The 19634-nt window shown below is 36.2% G+C and overlaps 1 protein-coding gene across 1 annotated transcript in view; it reads right to left on the bottom strand.

Moving 5' to 3' along the window:
* Positions 1 to 19634, bottom strand: part of NUP210L (nucleoporin 210 like) — a 142075-nt gene that overhangs the window by 27968 nt on the left and 94473 nt on the right. The window contains exons 21-28 of the mRNA XM_051993986.1: positions 15512 to 15640; positions 14802 to 14929; positions 9892 to 10024; positions 9635 to 9697; positions 9123 to 9302; positions 7973 to 8053; positions 7180 to 7311; positions 3926 to 4084 (exon numbers count right to left, since the gene is read on the bottom strand). Of these exons, the coding sequence (XP_051849946.1) occupies positions 3926 to 4084; positions 7180 to 7311; positions 7973 to 8053; positions 9123 to 9302; positions 9635 to 9697; positions 9892 to 10024; positions 14802 to 14929; positions 15512 to 15640 (1005 nt within the window). The remainder of the gene's footprint in view (positions 1 to 3925; positions 4085 to 7179; positions 7312 to 7972; positions 8054 to 9122; positions 9303 to 9634; positions 9698 to 9891; positions 10025 to 14801; positions 14930 to 15511; positions 15641 to 19634) is intronic.

The following is a 19634-nucleotide window of genomic DNA, read 5'->3' as shown; positions in this document are numbered from 1 at the left end:
AAATTAAATACAATGTAAGTATACATGTCCAAACCATTATTTTGCTGTGCAAAAAGAATCGGACTCTGACATACTGTACAATTAACCTGTGAAGGAAATCAAAAATGCAGGCAAACAAAAATAGAGGGATTAGGAATTCTATGTAGTGGTTCATAGTCATTGCCCAGAGTTCTTTTGCTGGGTGTAGCTGGTTCAATTCATTACTTGTGCAAAGTTTTTTTTTTTTTTAAGACTCCAAGCTTCTTCCTGAAATGAAGGCCCATTCCAATATTCTTCTGATATTACTAGATGGTTACTAAGCACAGAACACTAAAATCTTTGAAGAACTAATAATAAGGTTCACCAGAGGGCAATGGATAAGTATATGGTAGTGTGAATAAGCTTAAGTAAGAAATCATAAAGAAGAATTAGAGAGAATATCAATAAAAATGGATGAGGAGAGAAGATGGCTTGTTCATATGCTTAGAGTTAGGGGTAATCAATGAAAAGCACATTCATTCCCCTATGGTAGCTTCTTAATATACAAAAAAAAAAAAAAAAAGGAGAAATAAGAGTATTTCTCCTGAAGTGAGTTTGTATAAAGACATGAATAAGAGCCAATATATACTTGGAGCTGGTAGAGGCCTCAGAGGTTACTGGGTCTAGTAATCTCAGTTTACAGAAATGGAATGGAGGATCAGAGAGTTTTAGAGCCTGTTTAAAAGCATAGTTCTCCTGGAATTTATGATTTTTTTGCCTGGATAATGTCGTTACCACCCGCTAATCATCAATATAAGTAAGCTTCTTGAGATTGAAAAAACAAAAAAAGTGATACTGCTTATAATTTTTTTGCTACCCTATGTAACATTTTGCAAATAGAATTATATTCTAAGCCATCCTTGTTGCCAGTTTCCATTTGGCAAGGAAATCAAGTATTTGCTGAGAGGGACTTTGTGGACTCTTTTGGGCTTCTTATTTTAGTGATTGTTTTGCAATGTTAAAACTTCTCTAAGAAATCATGGTAACAATACTTTTTAATTTTGTCTAATTCCCATTTTCCAGTCCATGCCTTCTTCCATCTTCCATTTTTTTTTAATAGAGCAGACTACAGTGACTCATGCATAGCATCTTCTTCCTATCTTTATTCTTTCTTCTAATTTAATGTACACCTTTTTGTGGCAACAATTTGTGGCCACAGGTACTCTGCTTTTCAGTGTTTTCTTTCCCTAGTACCTCAAAGTATCAAAGGAAGAAGAAAGGTGAAGATGAATTGCCAAAGGCATTTAACATATAGGCATTTACCAGAGGTAGCTTGAATATTGCACTATGAAGAGGACATTTTGAGACAGTCATCTGCTTTGTAAGAAAGATACTGAAAGGTGCCAGAGGAAGACATATGAGTCTAGCAATAAGGGAAAGATAGTAGTTAGCTAGACCATGGGAAGATAAAAAGACTCTAGGACCAGACTGCTGACATAGCAGACCTCCGGTTTTGCTTGACCAGCAACTAGAAATAAATACAAGTAAGTGAGGGAGAGGCCATACAGGAAAAAATGGTAAGATGAAGATAGTGCTAAGATTGTAATTTTTTTTCTATTTTACTTTGTGCTCCGAGACAAAAAATAACAGGCAATAATGGACCATTGTGGGAAATGCGTGCTTGACATAGAAGAAGGTTGAAATTTCACACTTACCAGAAGTGAAAGATTGTCACATCTGAGGAATGTTAAAGTCAACAATGCTTATTTTATTTTCACTATATTAAAGAGTCTGAGAAGATGGGATTTCAGACCTGACTAGGAGGGTGTCAGCAGTTCAGGATTTTTAATACTGTTCTCTCCATTTTTTATTTAATTCAGTAAAAAACATTCTATATGTGAATACGTACTACTGAGTCATGCTTAGTGGGAAAGAGGTAATAATCTCAAAAGGGATGGAGGCTGAGCCAATTTGATGAACTATGAATTGTCAAGAAAAGCAGTCAAAATTAAGACAAGACTGAACTCAGGCAAAGCCATAGGGAATTAGATGTCCCTGCTAAATTGCATTTGTGCATGTGCAAGAAAGCTACACTGAGACCTGGAACAGCTTGAACTTACAGCACCACCTGGTGATTTGAAGGGGTAGTGGTGCATTGTGAATAGCCATCCTCAGAGGGCTCCTCTGGGATGAACAAGGACTAGTTGGCCTGATTACCTGTCCTTTACAAACCTGCCTTGCCATTTCTCAGTACCAATGTAAAGCAAATGTTCTTGTGGGGAAAACTCTTTACCCCTGTTACATTGATACTGATTTTACCTGGGTTTTAATTGTTGCTTTGCTTTAACTGGTTGATGATCTCACTGAATATGAACAGATGATTCAAAAAACATCTCAGTAACCAGTTGAGTCTGTTAAGATAGAATCGATTCAGGTTTTTGTGATGTTATTTCATCTAGCAGCTTCTGACTCTTGACTTGGACAAGGTGTTCATGACAAATAAGTCTAAGGAGTTTCTGAATAATCTACAAGCTTAAAAAATTTTTTTTGATCCTGAACTATATTTTCCTATCTAGTTTGAACCATCTTCCCCTATGTCAATCTTCACACTGAAGTCACTACGAAGTATCATACTATATGCTGATTTTGTGTGGAGAACTTTAAGTTTATTATAAATGTTTATTTCTTTATCATCTGAAATATATTTTGGCATTAAAGCTGAAATGATTTTCAAAGGAATACCATCTTTGCCTCCTGACTTTTTTCAAATTTCAGTTAAAATATAATAAATGCTTCACGTGAACTATCTGATAGAAGGATAGATGAAAGGGAAAGCAAATATCTTTTGTTTTCCATCAGTCATTTCCTATTTTTCAGACTTTATTCTTCCTGGTGAAAAAGAAAAGCAATTATGTGATAATATTTGTTTTTCCTTTAAATGACCTTTTACTTACATTGCATAAATTCCATTGTAAATTGTTCTCATTTCACTCTGTCTGAATTCATATAAATCTCTCCAAATTTCTCTTTTTTTTTTTTAATGAATTTAATGCAAAATAATATTTTAGGAATCTTAATTTGATTAGGCATAACCCCTTCCCCACTATGTAACAATCTCTTTTTAATAAATGAAGACAATATAATTTAGGACTCAAGTACCAGGAAAAGTCATAGGCCAACCAGTTTTTTTTAGCACTTGTGCAAATCTCCTCATTAATAATTATAACAATTCTGTGAGATAGGCAGGAAAGATAATTTTATGCCTTTTTAAAAAGGACAAACAAAAATTGGGTCTTAGTGAGATTAAGTGACTTGCCATGTAAGGTTACAAGCCTGGAAAGAGGTAGAATCACATTTAAGAAACTAGGTCTTTTGACTTGTATGACAGTATATTTTCCATTAGCAGAGAATAAAAAAATGAAACAGAACCATCCCTCATTACTGCCTCCTTCCCCCCAATCAATCCCAGGTCCTAAGGCACAGGAAGTGGCTATCTATCCTGAAATGAGGCATTCTTCTTTTGAGTTTTAAAAATAAGAGCATTTGGGTTCATTATAAGAATTTTTTAATGTATTATAATTATCTATGCACAATGCTAGGGTATTTTGTGGTTAATTGTGTATTAGAACAAATCCGAACAATAAATCTCAAGATAGCTGTTGTGAGGCACAGATTCATATCATCTCAGGAACTTGGCTCCCTTTCACTCTACCTTCCCTGATCTCCCCAGAGCCACTATGGCATTTGTTTATATTCTTGTGGTGGACTAAGTCATAAAAGTGAGACTCAGAAATGGAACAGTCTATACGGAGTAAAAATCTTAGTCAGAAGCCTACTTTGGAGACCTTTCTGTCAGTCCCTTCTTTCTAGAGTGCTATTTCAGAACAAATTTCTAAGAATGATGACAAACTGAGTTCTTCTGCCTTTCTATTCAGAAAAAATAAATGCTTTAGGTATGGGCACTTACCAAAATCTGGACTTCATCTGATAGTTCTGATAAACTCCCCTCAAATTGTCCAGAAGACATGTTCATACAACGCACAGTGACTTTGATGCTGGTCCGCCCTGCTGCTTTCGTATGGACTGCCATAGCAAAATTATTCTCTTCTGGGAGCTGTAGGGAAACCTGGTAGAGATGGGACAAGAGATGCTCAAGGGCAACGAAATCCTCTCTGCCATAATGAAAAGAAGAGGAGAATGCAGGTTGGAAATAAGTACCTCTTAAGTGTTGGAATACAAAAACTCATTATTGTCCTTGTTTCTTTGTCATATTCATATTGTCCCTTGTGAATATAAGTCCCTCTAGAGTTTGCCCAAGAGTTGCCTCATTCCATAAAGCATCCTAATATATATATAGTTTCTGCATATGCTGCATAGTAATTTTTGAGATGTCTACTCCACATTGATAAGAGTCAGTTTACTGGCAGATGAAAATGGTAATAAGGAGTTTTTCCAATGGTGTCAGGGAAGAGAGGAAAATAATAAACTACTAAGGTTGAAGAGAGAGTCAATTTAGAATTAATTTAGAATTACAGAAATTAGATTCCCTTTTTCCCTTTCTACATACACCCTAGTAGTATTCTGGTAGGAAGGCAATGCAGTTGTAGGAGTGGTGGGATTGTGATAGACTATGACAGGAATCTAAGCTGTACTTGTTTGGGGGAAACTAGTTGGTCTCTTGAAAGAAGAAATTATAGGGCAGTGTAAATAAGCCACAGGCAAAATTCTGAAGTATGTATTTTCTACCTTCTTCTTCCCTTCTCTCTTGGTGCCCTCTCTTCCCTCTTTCCCAGGAACACTGAGCCCTAATACTACACAAACTTAAGCCCTAAGGATAGACAAAGAAGAAAGGCATATTTGGGTACCTGCCCTCAAAGAGCTTATAATAATACACAATTACAAGAGAGACAATAGAGAAACAAATATGTACACTTACAAGATATGTCAAGGGGATATAATCTTAGAGGGAAAGCTCTAGCAGAGAAGGTAGGGTAGAACAGGCTTCTTCCAGAAAAGAGAATTTTAGTTTAGTTTTGTAAGAAGACTGGGAATCTAGCAGGCAGCAGCAGAGACAGTCCCAGGTATTGGAACATTCAATGAAAAGGCAGAGATTCAGGAGATAGAGAATCTGTAGTGTGTGAAGGATGGCTAAAGGACACACAAGGGAATAAAATTCAAAAAGAATGGAAATAGATTGCAAAATGCTTTAAAAACCAAATAGGGATGGGGAAAGTATTCATCAAATGAATATATATGTTCTAATACTAATGTTGGAACAGTGTCACGGGCTTCCTATCCTTTCTTCTCCTGGTAGGAGGAATAGACCATAGTGCTTTGTTCCCCTTTTATTACTTCTTACTCAGAGCTTAAGGCCTGGACTCCCCCTGTCATTTCTCTCCTCAATGAAAGGAGAAGAATAATGACTCCTGAAGAGGAAGCTGGCTTCCTGTCCAAGAAGCATAGAAGCCTAACCATCAGATTCTACTGTTCATCTCCTTTCCCTGCCTTGGTCTGCCCAATTTCTTGATCATCCAAGCAATGTTCTCACAATCCTAGTTTCTGCAGCTTTTCACATTTGCAGGAATGCCCCTGACTTGGATTCAGTCCTGAAAGTTAAGCCTAGACCCTTGAAAGCAGTGGTCAGAATGTCATTGGAGGAAAGGGCAGGAATGAGATAAAATTGTGATCATATGCTAAGTGAAATGAGCAGAACCAGGAGATCATTATATACCTCAACAACGATACAGTTTGAGGATGTATTCTGATGGAAGTGGATCTCTTCGATAAAGAGAGCTTTAATTGATCAAAGATGGACAGAAGCAGCTACACCCAAAGAAAGAACACTAGGAAATGAATATAAACTGCTTGCATTTTTGTTTTTCTTCCCGGGTTATTTATACCTTCTGAATTCAATTCTCCCTGTGCAACAAGAAAACTGTTTGGTTCTGCACACAAATATCTTATCTAGGATATACTGTAACCTATTCAACTTGTAAAGGACTGATTGCCATCTAGGGGAGGGGGTGAAGGGAGGGAGGGGAAAAATCAGAACAGAAGTGAATGCAAGGGATAATGCTGTAAAAAATTACCCTGGCATGCGTTCTGTCAATAAAAAGTTATTTTAAATTTTAAAAATAAATAAATAAATAAAATTGTGATCATAGTCTATGAACTCTTCTATCTTGCTAACAATGCTAACTGTTTGGCACAAGTTTGATTAAATTTATCAAATATGTCCTATTAACTTTATTGCATTTTATTTGATTATACTATTACAACACTATATGCATACTTGATCTTCGTATTTTGCTGCTTTTGTAACAGTTATCTGTCTGTAAAAAAATTAAAAGACATATTGCTCTTGAGATCTAGTGTCAGGGGGCAGCTACATGGCTCAGTGGATAGAGCACCAGCCCTGAAGTAAGGAGGACCTAAGTTCAAATCTGGCCTCAGAAACTTAACACTTCCTAGCTGTGTGACCCTGGACAAGTTACTTAACTCCAACTGCCTCAGGGGTAAAAAAGAGAGCTCTATTTTCCGTAAGATATGCTCAATGCTACTTACCAAGTCACAAGTCAACTTTCTGCCTTTTTTTCTCTTCGAATTTTATTTTAAAAATTTTGGTTTCACTGGGGAATAATAAATCAATACAGATTTATTTAACCTAAAATATAGCTCTGTTTTAAATGGCTCCAACATAGCAGAAGACAGATGACCAAGGATCATATCATTAGTCTGACAAAAAAATTAACTCCATTAAAATATGATGGTAAGAGGTCAGTTAAGCTAGATAGAATTGGGCTAGTGTAACTCATTTATTTTTTGGCTGAGAAAGCATATTTAACACAAGAGGACTTTAGTGTACTTTGAGTAAAAAGAATAGTGAATAAGTTCCCCAAATGGAAAAGAAATCAACATATTTCTCCCAAAGCCAAACACAGGAAAGACAATTAGTATCATTTTGACTCAAAAACTCACAGTCTTTCTAGGGAAGATTTTGATCTTGGGACTGGAGGCAGTTGGCATGAAAACAATGACAAACTTCTCTGACTATGCAATAGAAATTTTTATATCACAAAACTCAACAATAAGCTCTTTTAGATAACATGTCCCTCCTACCTAACTTCTTTCTTCTTTACATCATTTGCTTCTTTGCCAACAAGGTTTAAATAAGTTCCTAGTGTCTTAAGGACAAGAATAATTAACAAGATTTTGACATACCTCCGAGTGTCTGGGTACCAAATCCAGGACATCTCGTTTGCTCATTGACCAGTGGAATGTGAGTCCAGGCTTTGCATTGCTGAAGGAGAAAGGGGTCTGGGTACTGCTTACCCCCATGACATAGACGGGCATCTGATGAGGGAAAAACATTACAGAACTAGTTAGTCACTCAGATGCCACTGAATGACAGTTTCAAGGAGAAGTGAGGCCTGGAGACTTACATGCACTGATGCTAAGTGAAATGAGCAGAACCAGGAGATCATTATATACCTCAACAATGATACTGTTTAAGGATGTATTCTGATGGAAGTGGATCTCTTCGATAAAGAGAGCTAATTCAGTTTCAATAGATCAAAGATGGACAGAAGCAGCTACACCCAAAGAAAGAACACTGGGAAATGAATATAAACTGTTTGCATTTTTGTTTTTCTTCCCAGGTTATTTATACCTTCTGAATTCTCCTTGTGCAACAAGAAAACTGTTCGGTTCTGCACACATATATTGTATCTAGGATATACTGTAACCTATTTAACATGTAAAGGACTGCTTGCCATCTGGGGGAGGGGGTGGAGGGAGGGAGGGGAAAAATCGGAACAGAAGTGAATGCAAGGGATAATGCTGTAAAAAATTACCCTGGCATGGGTTCTGTCAATAAAAAGTTATTTAAAAAAAAACAAAAAGAAATCAGTTCAAACTGTCTTGGGAGAGATGATTGTTAAATTTTCAATAATAAAATTTATACCTTGGAAACTGGCAAAAAAAAAAAAAAAGATTAGTGAGGCCTAGTCCTGACCTCTGTGGCTGTGATGAGACGTGTTGCAGCTGCAAGGATCCTTACAGCCCTAAGCTGGACAACTTCTACTTGCACTTCATCCTGTCCAATAAAGTGAAAAGAAAATTTAGATACCAAAAGAATCTCTACAACATGGACAGAGGAGCTTGGGTGAGGGCTCTAAAGAAAATGTTAATTTTGGGAGTAAGACCAATTAGGGCTGAGAATGTAACTTTTCTCTTCAAGAAATTCCTTGAGGAGAAATTGGATGACAAATGGAAAGATTGAAGCATGACAGTTTCATGGACAGACAAAAATGAAAAATTCCCTTCCCTCAAAGACCTGGCATTCTATTGCAGGGAAAATATTAATAATTATTTAAGAGACACTGAAAAGTTGAGTTTTAAAGGAAATGAGGGATTCTCTGAAGGAGAAGTAAGGAAACATTACTGACATGGGGAATGGTTTGTGCAAAGGTATGGGGAGGGAAGATGGAATGTCATCTGTGAATTGGGTTTCTTTGGGCTATAAAGAAAGGGAATAATAAATAATAAAATTGGGAAGTTAAGTTGGGACCAGGTTATAAAAGGCTTCATTGGTCAAAGAATGGTATACATATGTGTTCTGGAGTATTATTTTACTGAAAGAAATTAGAAATATGATTATGATGCAAAGTAAAACTAATGACTGCAATAATACAAAAAAAAAGTTCACAAAAAAGTTTTTGCTAAACTCAGATAAAATGAAGTGGACAACTTTTGTTAAAGAAAAAAAGGAAAGAAAAATACCCCTCTTTTCTTGGAAAAGGGATAGCTACAGACATGGAATGATTTCCAAACTATATGATAAGATTACTTAGATGAATTTAAATTTTTCTTTTACAAAGGAGATTTCAATAGGGGAATATATTGGAGATTATTATTATGTTTTTCAAAAAAGTATATGTTACTATCTGGGAAGGAAAAGCAAGAAATTCTGAGGGCTTGTGCCCATTGTGCAATATTAAGAATGATACCATATGTGCTGTAGGCTTTCAAATAAAAATTGCCCATTACCTAAGCCCACTTGAGGAATACCTGGGGGTAAGGGAGAAAAGAAAAGGTCTTTCTGTGATGTCAACATTGGTAGAAAGTAAAGGAAGAGGGAAAAATGGAGAGCCCTAAAGACATACCTGAGAAAAGACAATGACTTTGCCAGTATCTTCATTTACTGTCTGAATGGTTCCATGGACCACAGCTGTGCCAACCACCTGCCCTGTCACTTGCCCTCGCCTATTAACAATAGCCACAGTCTGATTACTGATGGAGAAGTGAATGATAGACTGAGGTTGTGGACCACCTTCTGACATTACCTGCAATTCATTTAAATATAACAATGAACAATTGGGGGATGAAAAGAATTCACCTCCTACTCCCCAAGTTTTTCTCTCTTTGTTTCCCCTATTGGCTATTTCCCCATGTATATCAGTGTATCTCACATCAAACTAGTTGGTAATTAAATGGATGTGCTGGAAATAACTCAGTGGTTTTCAAATGCCAGTTTACACCATGTACATCAGGGTTAGGAGAAAATGTTCTTTTTTCTCTTAGTCAGATCCTGTTAGAATTAGACTTGGAATAGATTAGCGGAAGCCCACAAGAAATGGGAGGAGTGAATTCAATTCCCCTCTGCCTTTATTGTTACCTGCATCATGTTGGTTGGAATCAGTGTCATTTTCTCTGGAACAAGTCTGAATGGAGGAAACACCTTTGAAGAAAGAACCAAAACAAAAAAAATCATTCTTTGCCAATTTTTAAAAAACTGTTCTGGCTTCAAATACCATTATTTTAAAAGAACGTTTTAGGGTTTTCTTTCCAAAAAGAGCAAAGAAAGATGGGCAGCTTAGACCACAGCCCAGAAGGAAAATAAAATATGAACTTTAAGCCAGATGGCTTCCTTACTTCAATCTGTCGTGGGGTTGATGTGAACTTTCTTCCCATCTTATCTTTGGCAATAGCAACCAACGTGGTTTGTCCAATGGTGACAGCTCGAAGAATATAGCTTTCAGAGTATTCATCTTGTTCCTCCATGAACCTATAGAGATCCATGAGTTGTCAAGAGTGTTGCACAAAGTGGTAAAAGGGACCTCATCTTCATAGTGCCCAAGCTATGGGCTTTTCTGGTGTGGTGGGCAAATTGCCAGGGACTTCATATCCTGCTCATTAAGCTTCAGAATGCTTTGGGTGTTTATGATGCCAAAGATTAATGACCAGAAGTAAATATTCAAAGCCAAGATACATTTCTGGGCAATGGCAGGAAGTTCTAGAGAGGCAATAGTTTGTCCTGGAGCTCTAAGAGAATAACAACAACTTAAGCAAATACATAATACGTATTAAGGCCCCATCTCAAATTGACAGGAATAGTAAATCACCCAATTGTCCTGTATTTCCTATTAGCTATAAGGGGATTACCAGCAAGACTACCTATAAACATAAATTGCTTTAGCCCAAAGTACCTCTACAGAAAAGAAAAATCTACTGAAGGTTTTTTCCATCACTAATAATTTCCTTATCATAAATTCTAAAGACTTTTTCCTGTCAAATTCCGTGACTCTTTATATAGGTTTAACATTACCTGTCTGACTTCTTTACTTAATTGCCAATAGCTTCCTTTCAAGAATACCTTCTATGTACTCTGTATATATATATATACAAGGTATACATGACTATTCACAATGCTGTCTCATTAGAATGTGAGCTTCTTGAAGGCAGGATTTGACTTTATTTGTATCCTCAGTATTTAGCACAAGCCTGGAACATAACAGGCATTTAATTTTTTTTTTTAAGAGTTTAACTGATATCAAGTATAGATAATGAAAAGGTCCAGAGTCTGGAGATGGAAGGATTATGTGTGAGGAAAAGCAAGGAGGCCAGCAGAGTTGGATCAAAGATGTACAGAAGAAGCTTGGAGAATTGAGACTTGAGGCAAGAGACCAATAGGAAAGTTGTTGCAGGAATAAAAAGAAGGGATGGAAAAGGACCAGAACTAGGGTGGTATTCTGTGAGTAGAGAGATAGGGAGATATAAGAGATTCTAGGGAGAAAGAAAGGACAAGGAAGCTGACTGGAGATTTAGGGTGAGTATGAGTGAAGAGTCAGGGAAGACAACAATGTCACTATCCTGGGTGTCTGGGAAGACAATGATGTTCAATGGTAATGTGTGAAATGAAGAGAGGAGGATTTTTTGGAGAAAAAAATTCTGTTTTGAACATGCTGAATCTGAGTTGCCTCAAGTGGAAATACTATTAAGGATGTCTAAAAGATAGTTACTGTTGTGAGACCAGAGTTCCAGTTTGAAATTTGGGATTGATATATAATTATAGGAATTATCTGAATAGAAATAAAAATTGAACCCATGGGAACTAATGAAAGCAGAGAGAGAAAAGAAAAGGAAAAGAAAAGGAACCAGGAGGATGACCCGGATAGAGATCCAAGAAATAAGTCATTTCTTCATTTGAGATAGGAATGAAGGAGAAAATAGTGTGGAATGATGTCAGAGGAATAAGGAATGTCCTCAATTTTTTTTGGTGAAACACGAGTTGAAATCCAGTGTGGACATGCTATATGGTGAGAATGCTATGGGAAGTATAAGGAAGGATGGAAAATTTGGAACAGCTGCTGTGGTACATAAAAGAGGGAATAGATTAGGAAGGTGCTAGAGGACTCTTGGGACTCTATTAGTTGCTTTCATATGTTGGATATAAAACCCTTATTAGAAATGTTTGTAATAAGGGGGCTGATCAATGTGAATTCAGTCCTTCAAACACATAGTATTTTGCCTGATGCATAACCATGTTGAAGCCAAGTAAGCCTGCTTTTAGCCTGTTCCCCATAGGCAAGCAATTTCTTATTTGATATTAATCAAGTAAACTTTAAGCTAAAACTGGGAAAAATACAAAGGACCCCTGCAGGAATAACTTGATCTTTTTTCCTTTTCTAATGCAAAGGAGGGATGGCTAGTTTCTGTGGGCCTCTGCAGGGAAAATACTTGGGCCCTCTCTTCTACCCAGAGTTGGCATGAAATCATGGTGAGCACATAGTCCTGTTGTTGCTTCAGTTCCTGTTTCTATCATTTCCTGTCTTAGGTGAAAGAATACTGGAGATGGAAGGAACCAGACTGTGGTACACAGTTACAAGATTCAAAGTTTACAAGACCAAAAGAGATGCCAAAGATCTGGGAGCTGGAGTTCATGCCAGAGTTTAGGGACAACTAAGTTTGCTCTGCTATAATATACCAGAAGTGAACTGACTCCTCAGCTAGGATTCTTCATTTTTTAAGAGGGAATGACTGCCACATTTAGAAGCGAACTTAGCTGGAAGAATTGTTTTGTAGCAAATGCTTTAAGTTTGAATCTACTCTCTCTACAGAAGTGTTATAGGGAAAAATGTGTCCAGTCTGAGAGGATATGTGGGTACTTCTGTTCTTATTACACTTTCTCAGCAAATATTCCTTTGAAAATGTTAATTGATATTGACTGGTTAAATGATATCAAGGAACAAATCACTGAAATGTAATGATAATACAAAGGAGAACACATCGGAATGTGAGCTTCTGTCCATACCGCATTAGAGACAATCCTCCAATCCTTCAGGGCTACCCCTAGAACCCTGAGAAGACCCAATTTGTTAGTTTAAGAACTGTGATAAGAACTCTAGAGTTTATAAAAAGCTGAATGTGATACAATCATGTAATCATCCATTTCTGTTGTTATCCTAATTATGTCTATGTACTCAGATCACTGTTAATATCCTATGTGCATCTAGACCTATTCTATACCCTGATGCACAAGTAATTTTCATAATGCATAATCTGATCATGGTCATTCCAATATTAAAAAAATTTTCAGTGGCTCCCCATTGCCAATAGAATGAACTCTTGATCCTGGCATTTAAGGCCTTAACAATGGCTCTAATCCCCTTTAAATTGGATTATTATTTGTCCTCTGTTTTTGATAAACTTTATTTTCATTCATAGCAATTTCTATGATTGAAATGAACTGTACCCTTCCTTGGGATATACAACAATCAGCTCTCTAAAAAAAATAGCATCCCTCTCCCACAAACAACTGTAAGCATGATATACTTTAAAAAAAATTTTTTTTATTTTATTATTATTATTTTTTTTTTTGCTGAAGCAATTGGGATTAAGTGACTTGCCCAGAGTCACACAGCTAGGAAGTGTTAAGTGTCTGAAATCAGATTTGAACTCAGGTCCAGTTGAATTCAGGGCTGGTGCTGTCCCCATGATATTCTTTTAAGTTTAATCTGCATTATTAACATTTCCCATCATTTTCTTAGTCTAGATAATCACCAAAACAATAAAGTCCTAATGTGTAGCATCTGTCCATTTTTGAAGTGTAAATGCTCCTCCTTCAGCATCCAGTCCTTGCTGCATTCAGTCTTTCCTATATTCCATCTTTCCCTAGTGTTTAAGCACTACTTCCCCAAAGGAGTTTTTCCTGAGTTTCTCAGATGAAAATAAGATCTCTGCTTCCTTAAATTATTCCTAATAGTCTGGACTTCTCCTTTGCATTTACATATTCTTTCTTATATTACAGTTATTTGTCTATGTCTTCTTGAGAGTAAGGTCAATGCATACCTTTGCATTATCACAACAAAGCAGTGTCTTACACAGAATTTATCTTTAATATATGTTTTCTGAATTAAAGAAATGGAACTTTAAGACTTAGCTTCAACAAAGGCATATTAGATTGATGATTTGCGAGGGGATAAGCTAAAAATATTTTATAGACATAGTAAGGAGGTGGCTAAAGAGGTTTTCTACAATTCTACAACAAGGTTTGAAGAAATCCCTTAATCAAATTGAGAATATTATAGAGACATAATGAAGGCAATTAACACCAAATAGGAAGCATTAAATTATTATTAGTTGAGAAAATTAGTCATGCCCTCTGTCATATATACAAAAGAAAACCAGTATGGCAGTTTGGAGGAGTGCTTTCTACAAGCTTCCTGTGAAGGGGTTTCCAGCAGGAGTGGGGAACGGTTTCATTCTCTCCCCTTCACTGGCTATTTAGGAGGCACCCAATCTAGAACTTAGAATCTGAAGGCACAATTTAAAGAGCAGAGATACTTAGGGAGCACAGTAGAAACATGGCCATAGAGAGAGAGACTGAACATTGGAAAAAGTTCCCAGCATTGGGATATCACTATCCCTTCCCTCTCACCTCAGGGAAGAGAACTGGCTATGGACTCAAGAGGTAGTTTCTGAAAACTGAGAACTGAGCTGCAGAAAGGGTCAAATCTCAGGGGAAAAAAAGCCTTCTAGGCCTTAAGTAGTACCAGTATTGTAGTTGCCTTGGCACACATGTATTCCCTCTATGTAATATGTACCTTACTACAACTGAAATTTTTTGCCCATTCTTTCCCTTGATATAATGTGCATTTGCTGGAGAATGTATGAGAAGAGGGGCTATTTTATAGTTATTATTTTTATATCATCTTAATAAATACCTTTGCCTAAAACATAATGTGCAACTGGATGATTGTTAATGGAAGTATACTCGTAGAGTCTCAGAAGCTATACTTTAAGAAGTTTCCTTCAAGGTCAGCCCAAGAGTAACAGCTACCCTCTGGGGACCCATCCTGTGACTGTGAATGCAAGTTTGGGGAGTGCTCTAGAGGGGTGCTATAGTCAGATGAATGTTTTTTTAACAAGGAAAATTATCAATTGAAAAGTTTTATGACAAAACAGGAATGGGAAGACAAAAATAACTTTAAGGAGTTAGGATATCTCTTGGTAGTAGGAGAGACCTAAAACAGGGAGAAAGAACTAATAATAATGATACTCACGTTAGAGTGACAATGGCAGAGGCCAATTGAAGTTTCAGATCCATATTTCTGAAGTACTTATTTCTGAATGGGCGTTTGGAATAGCCTAGCACTCTTACTGTCACTAATACAGATTTCCCAATCTCAACCTGAGAGTCCAGAGAAAATGGAAGATTTAAGTATTTTTTGGTAATAGATAGTGTTAGACTTAGAGTCAGGACAAACTGGGTTCAGATTCTGCCTCTAACATTTGCTATTCACCATGGGTAAATTACTGAGCCTCAATTTCCTCAGATATATAAGAACACCAGTGATTCTTACCATACAGAGTTATTGTAAAGCATAAATCAGATAATATATGTATTTTTAAACTTTAAAATAGCTATTATTGTTATTATTACATACTCAAAGAATAGAAGAACCCCTCATCCCTATGGGAACCCAAGCTATTGAAAGACAAGCTTCCAATGCTTTACATTTTGCTTGCCCGCTTCCTTTAACCAAAGCAACCTAATCTTTGCATACTATTTTTAGTATTTTGCTCATGGATTTAGATATCCACGCATATCTTCAATACAATTTTGTTTTTACACCTCATCTGTATAAAAAGCAGAGGCTGTGGTGTGTTTTTAAAAATTAACTTCTCCCGCTCAATATGTAAGCCCAATAGAAAACTACTAGTGTGAGAATGATGACCACTCTACTTGTGATAGTGAGCAAACGCCTCTCACTTTGTCAATCAGGTCCACTTCCAGTTCCTGCATGTCTGACACTCGCAGGTGGGCCAGTGCTGGCCCCAAAAAAGCCAGGCATAGATCATAGATCTCCAAGGTGAGAAATCCGGGATGTAATGGTACCACCTGAAACAAATGAGATGGTAGAAGGGTATGAATAGATCTGGTCCAAACATAAAATGAACATTTTGTCTTAGCATTGTACCTGGAATATAATAGACGTTTAATAAATGCAAGTTTATTAATTAATTGATTTTGTCCCATTCACAAAAGAACTATACCTGAATTTACCAAGAGACTTCTCAATAATTGCATAATTTCTTTGTAATGTAAATTGGGGAGAGGCAAACATCTCTAGAAAGTTATTAATAATACTACATTTAACATTTAGATAATAATGAATAAAGTTTATTTTAGGGTGGGATAATAGCTATACACTCGAAATAGATCAGCATCCTTAATAAAGATGAAAGAAAGAAGAGTATTTGACTAATTGAGGTTTGTCTCCTCTTCTAGAGCTCTACTAAGAACAAAAAGTAATTCATTTTTTCCCTACATGCCATATTCCCAGGCTGGGTATTTTTCCCAAATGGAAAAAGACTCTCCACTTCACTTGATCTCAGTGGCCATCCAGTCCCACCTGTACTCTTGGCCACATACATGGTCATCTTGTCTTTCTTTGAAGGTGAAGGGGATATTGCCTCCTGAAGTCACTCATTGCACTTTTAGAGCCTATCTTCCCCCCACCCCCCAAACAAACAAACAAACAAACAAAATTTGAAGAATCTCTGATGATTTTGCTTGCTGGAGCTAATTAGCAATGTAGCATATTAAAAAGAACACCATATTTGGAGTTATGGCTCTGCTAATGATATGACCTTGTTTTAGATTTATAGCATCTATGGGCCTTATTCAGCTTCTTCATGTTTAAAACGAAGAAGGAAAAACTGATTAGATATTTCAGATCGCTTCCAACTCCAAATCAATAATCTTAAATCATTTGTTGTTGTTCAGCTTTGCATTCATTTTCAAATCTTCCTGACCCCATTTGAGGTTTTCTTGGCAAACATACTAGAGTGATTTGCCATTTTCTCCTCCATTTTACAGTTGAGGAAACTGAGGCAAACAGGGTCACACAGCTAGTAAGTGTCTAAGGCCAGATTTGAATTCATGATGATGAGTCTTCCTGATTTCAAGCCATGTTCTATCCATTTAGCCATATAGCTTCCCTAAACACATGCAATAATCTCTTAAAGGCCAAATCCAATGGCTTTTTCTCAATCCTCATTCTCCTTGACATCCCTGTAGCCTCCCAGCCCTCTTTCTTCATTAATGCTCTCTTCATTCTCACTGTGATCCAGTCACAGTGGCCTCCTTGCTGTTCCTTGCACTGAATACACTATATCCAGACTGTGTTTTCATTGGCTGACCTCCATGTCTGAAATGCTTTTTTCTTCCTCATCTCTGCCTCCTGCTTTCCCTGGCTAAGTTGAAATATCAACTAATTTCTCATCTTTTACATCTTCTAATTTCCCCTTAATGCCAAATTTTTAGATGTGATCAATGTGAAAATTTGTTTTGCTGAAAAGCAAAAGGCAGTCCCTGTCCTCAAAGAGGTTAGAGTCTAATGGAGAAGACCTGAAAAAACAACCATGAACAAACCAAATTTGAAATAATCAAAGTCAGAGAAATCTTCCCAGTTTCTTCTGATACTATCCATTTTGTCATTTTTATACAACAGTAACATTCATTACTTTCATATATCACAATTTATTTATCTATTCCCCAACAGGTAGATATACTCTTAGTCCCCAGTTTCTGAGTACAAGAAGATTAGCTATGAATATTTTTGTAAACATGGGTCTTTTCCTTCTTTCTCTGATTTCTTTGGAGTATAAGCCCAATAGTGGGATAGTTGAGTCAAAGGGTAACATAGTTTAGTAATTTTTGGAGCATAATTCCAAATTGCTTTCCCAAATGGCTGGACCAGTTCACAGCTCTACCAGCAACATATTAGTGTGCTTATTTTCCCAAAGTCTTTCCAATATTTATCATCTTCCTCTTGCCATTTTTGCCAATCTATTGGATGAGTCAGAAGAGAGTTGCTTTAATTTGTATTTACCTAATTATTAGTGAATTGGAACAATTTTTTTCACAGGGTTACTGAAAGTTAAGATTTGTTCCTTCAAAAATTGCTTGTTCAGAAAAAGTCAGGAACTATATGAACTCAATTACAAAACACTTTTCATACAAATAAAATCAGATCTAAACAACTAGAAAAATATCAAGTGCTCCTTGTATAGATAACTAATACAATACAAATGATAATTATATCAAATTAATCTATTTATTCAGTGACATACCTATCAAACTGCCAAGAAATTATAAAGCTACAAAAAATAATAGTAAAGTTCATTTGGAAAAACAAAAGGTCAAGAATTTCAAGGAATTTAATGAAAAAAATGCAAATGAAGATGGCCTAGCTATACCAGATCTAAAACTATATTCTAAAACAGCAGTCATCAAAACCATTTGGTATTGGCTAAGAAATTGAGTAGTTGATCAGTAGAACAGGTTAGGTTCATAAAACACAGTGAATAGTATCACAGACTATAGTAATTTAGTGTTTGATAAACCCCAAAGACCCCAGCTTCTGAGATAAGAATTCACTATTTGACAAAAATTGCTGGAAAAAAATTGGAAAATAGTATAACAGAAACTAAGCATTGACCAAGACCTAGTACCAAGATATTACCAAGATAAGGTTGAAATGGGCTTATGATTTGGATAGGAAGAGTGATAGTATAAACAAATTAGAACTATACAGGATTATCTACCTCTCAGATCTGTAGAGAAGAATGGAATTTGTGGCCAAAGATACATTAAGAAATGCAAAATGGATAATGTTGATTATATTAAATTAAAAAGGTTTTGTACAAACAAAACCAATGCAGCCAAGATTAGAAGAGAAGCAGAAAACTGGGGAATGGGGGTGGGGGGGTAGGGGAAATGTTATATACAAGGGTTCTCTTAAAAGCCTTATTTCTAAAGTATATAAATAACTGATTTAAATTTATAAGAATACAACCCATTCCCCAAGTGATAAATGGTCAAAGGATAAGAATAGACAATTCTGAGACAATAAAATTAAAGTCATTTCTAGTCATGTGAAAAAATGCTCTAAATCACTATTGATCAGAGATATGCAAATTAAGACCACTGAGGTACCACTACACACTCTCAGATTGGGTAAGATAGCAAGAAAAGATAATGATAAATATTGAAGAGGATGTGGGAAAACTGGGACCTTAATACATTGCTGGTAGAGTTGTGAACTGATTCAACCATTCTGGAGAGAAATTTGTAACTATCCCAAAGGATTATAAAACCTTTGATCCAGCAATATTTCTACTGAGCTTATATCCCAAAGAAATCATAAAAGGAGGGAAAGGGATCCACCTGTGCAAAAATGTTTGCAGCAGCAATTTGTATAGTGGGAAGGAACTGGAAACTGAGTGTGTGTGTCCCTCAATTGGAGAATGGCTGAATAAGTTAGTTATGTGAATATTATGGAATATTATTGTTCTAAAAGAAATGATCAGCAAGAGGATTTCAGAAAGGCCTAGAGAGTTACATGAACTGAAGCTAAGTGAAGTGAGTAGAAAGAAGAGAACACTATACACAGCAACAAGATTATGTGATGATCAATTCTGATGGACATGGCTCTTTTCTTTCTTTTTGATCAAATATTTTGATAAAAATTTGCTTTTTATTTTCAAAATATCGGAATCAAATAGTTTTCAACATCCACCATTACAAAATCCTGTGTTACAAATTTTTTTTCCTTCCCTTAGACAGCAAGCAATCCAATATGTTAAATGTGTCATTCTTCGATGTATATTTCCACATTTATCATGCTATACAAGAGAAATCAAATCAAAAAGTGAGAAAGAAAACAAAATGTAAGCAAACTACTACAAAAATGGTGAAAATACTATGTTATGCTCCATACTAGGTCCCCATAATCCTTTCTCTGGATGTAGATGGCTTTTCAACAATGAGGTAATTCAGGCCAATTTCAATAGACTTGTTTTGTTTTGTTTTTGTTTTTGTTTCTTTT

The sequence above is a fragment of the Antechinus flavipes genome, chromosome 4, assembly GCF_016432865.1.
Source record: "Antechinus flavipes isolate AdamAnt ecotype Samford, QLD, Australia chromosome 4, AdamAnt_v2, whole genome shotgun sequence".
In the NCBI taxonomy this organism is placed as follows: Eukaryota; Metazoa; Chordata; class Mammalia; order Dasyuromorphia; family Dasyuridae; genus Antechinus; species Antechinus flavipes.
The sequence above is the reverse complement of the archived record's forward strand: the minus strand, read 5'-3'. Positions and strand labels throughout refer to the sequence as shown.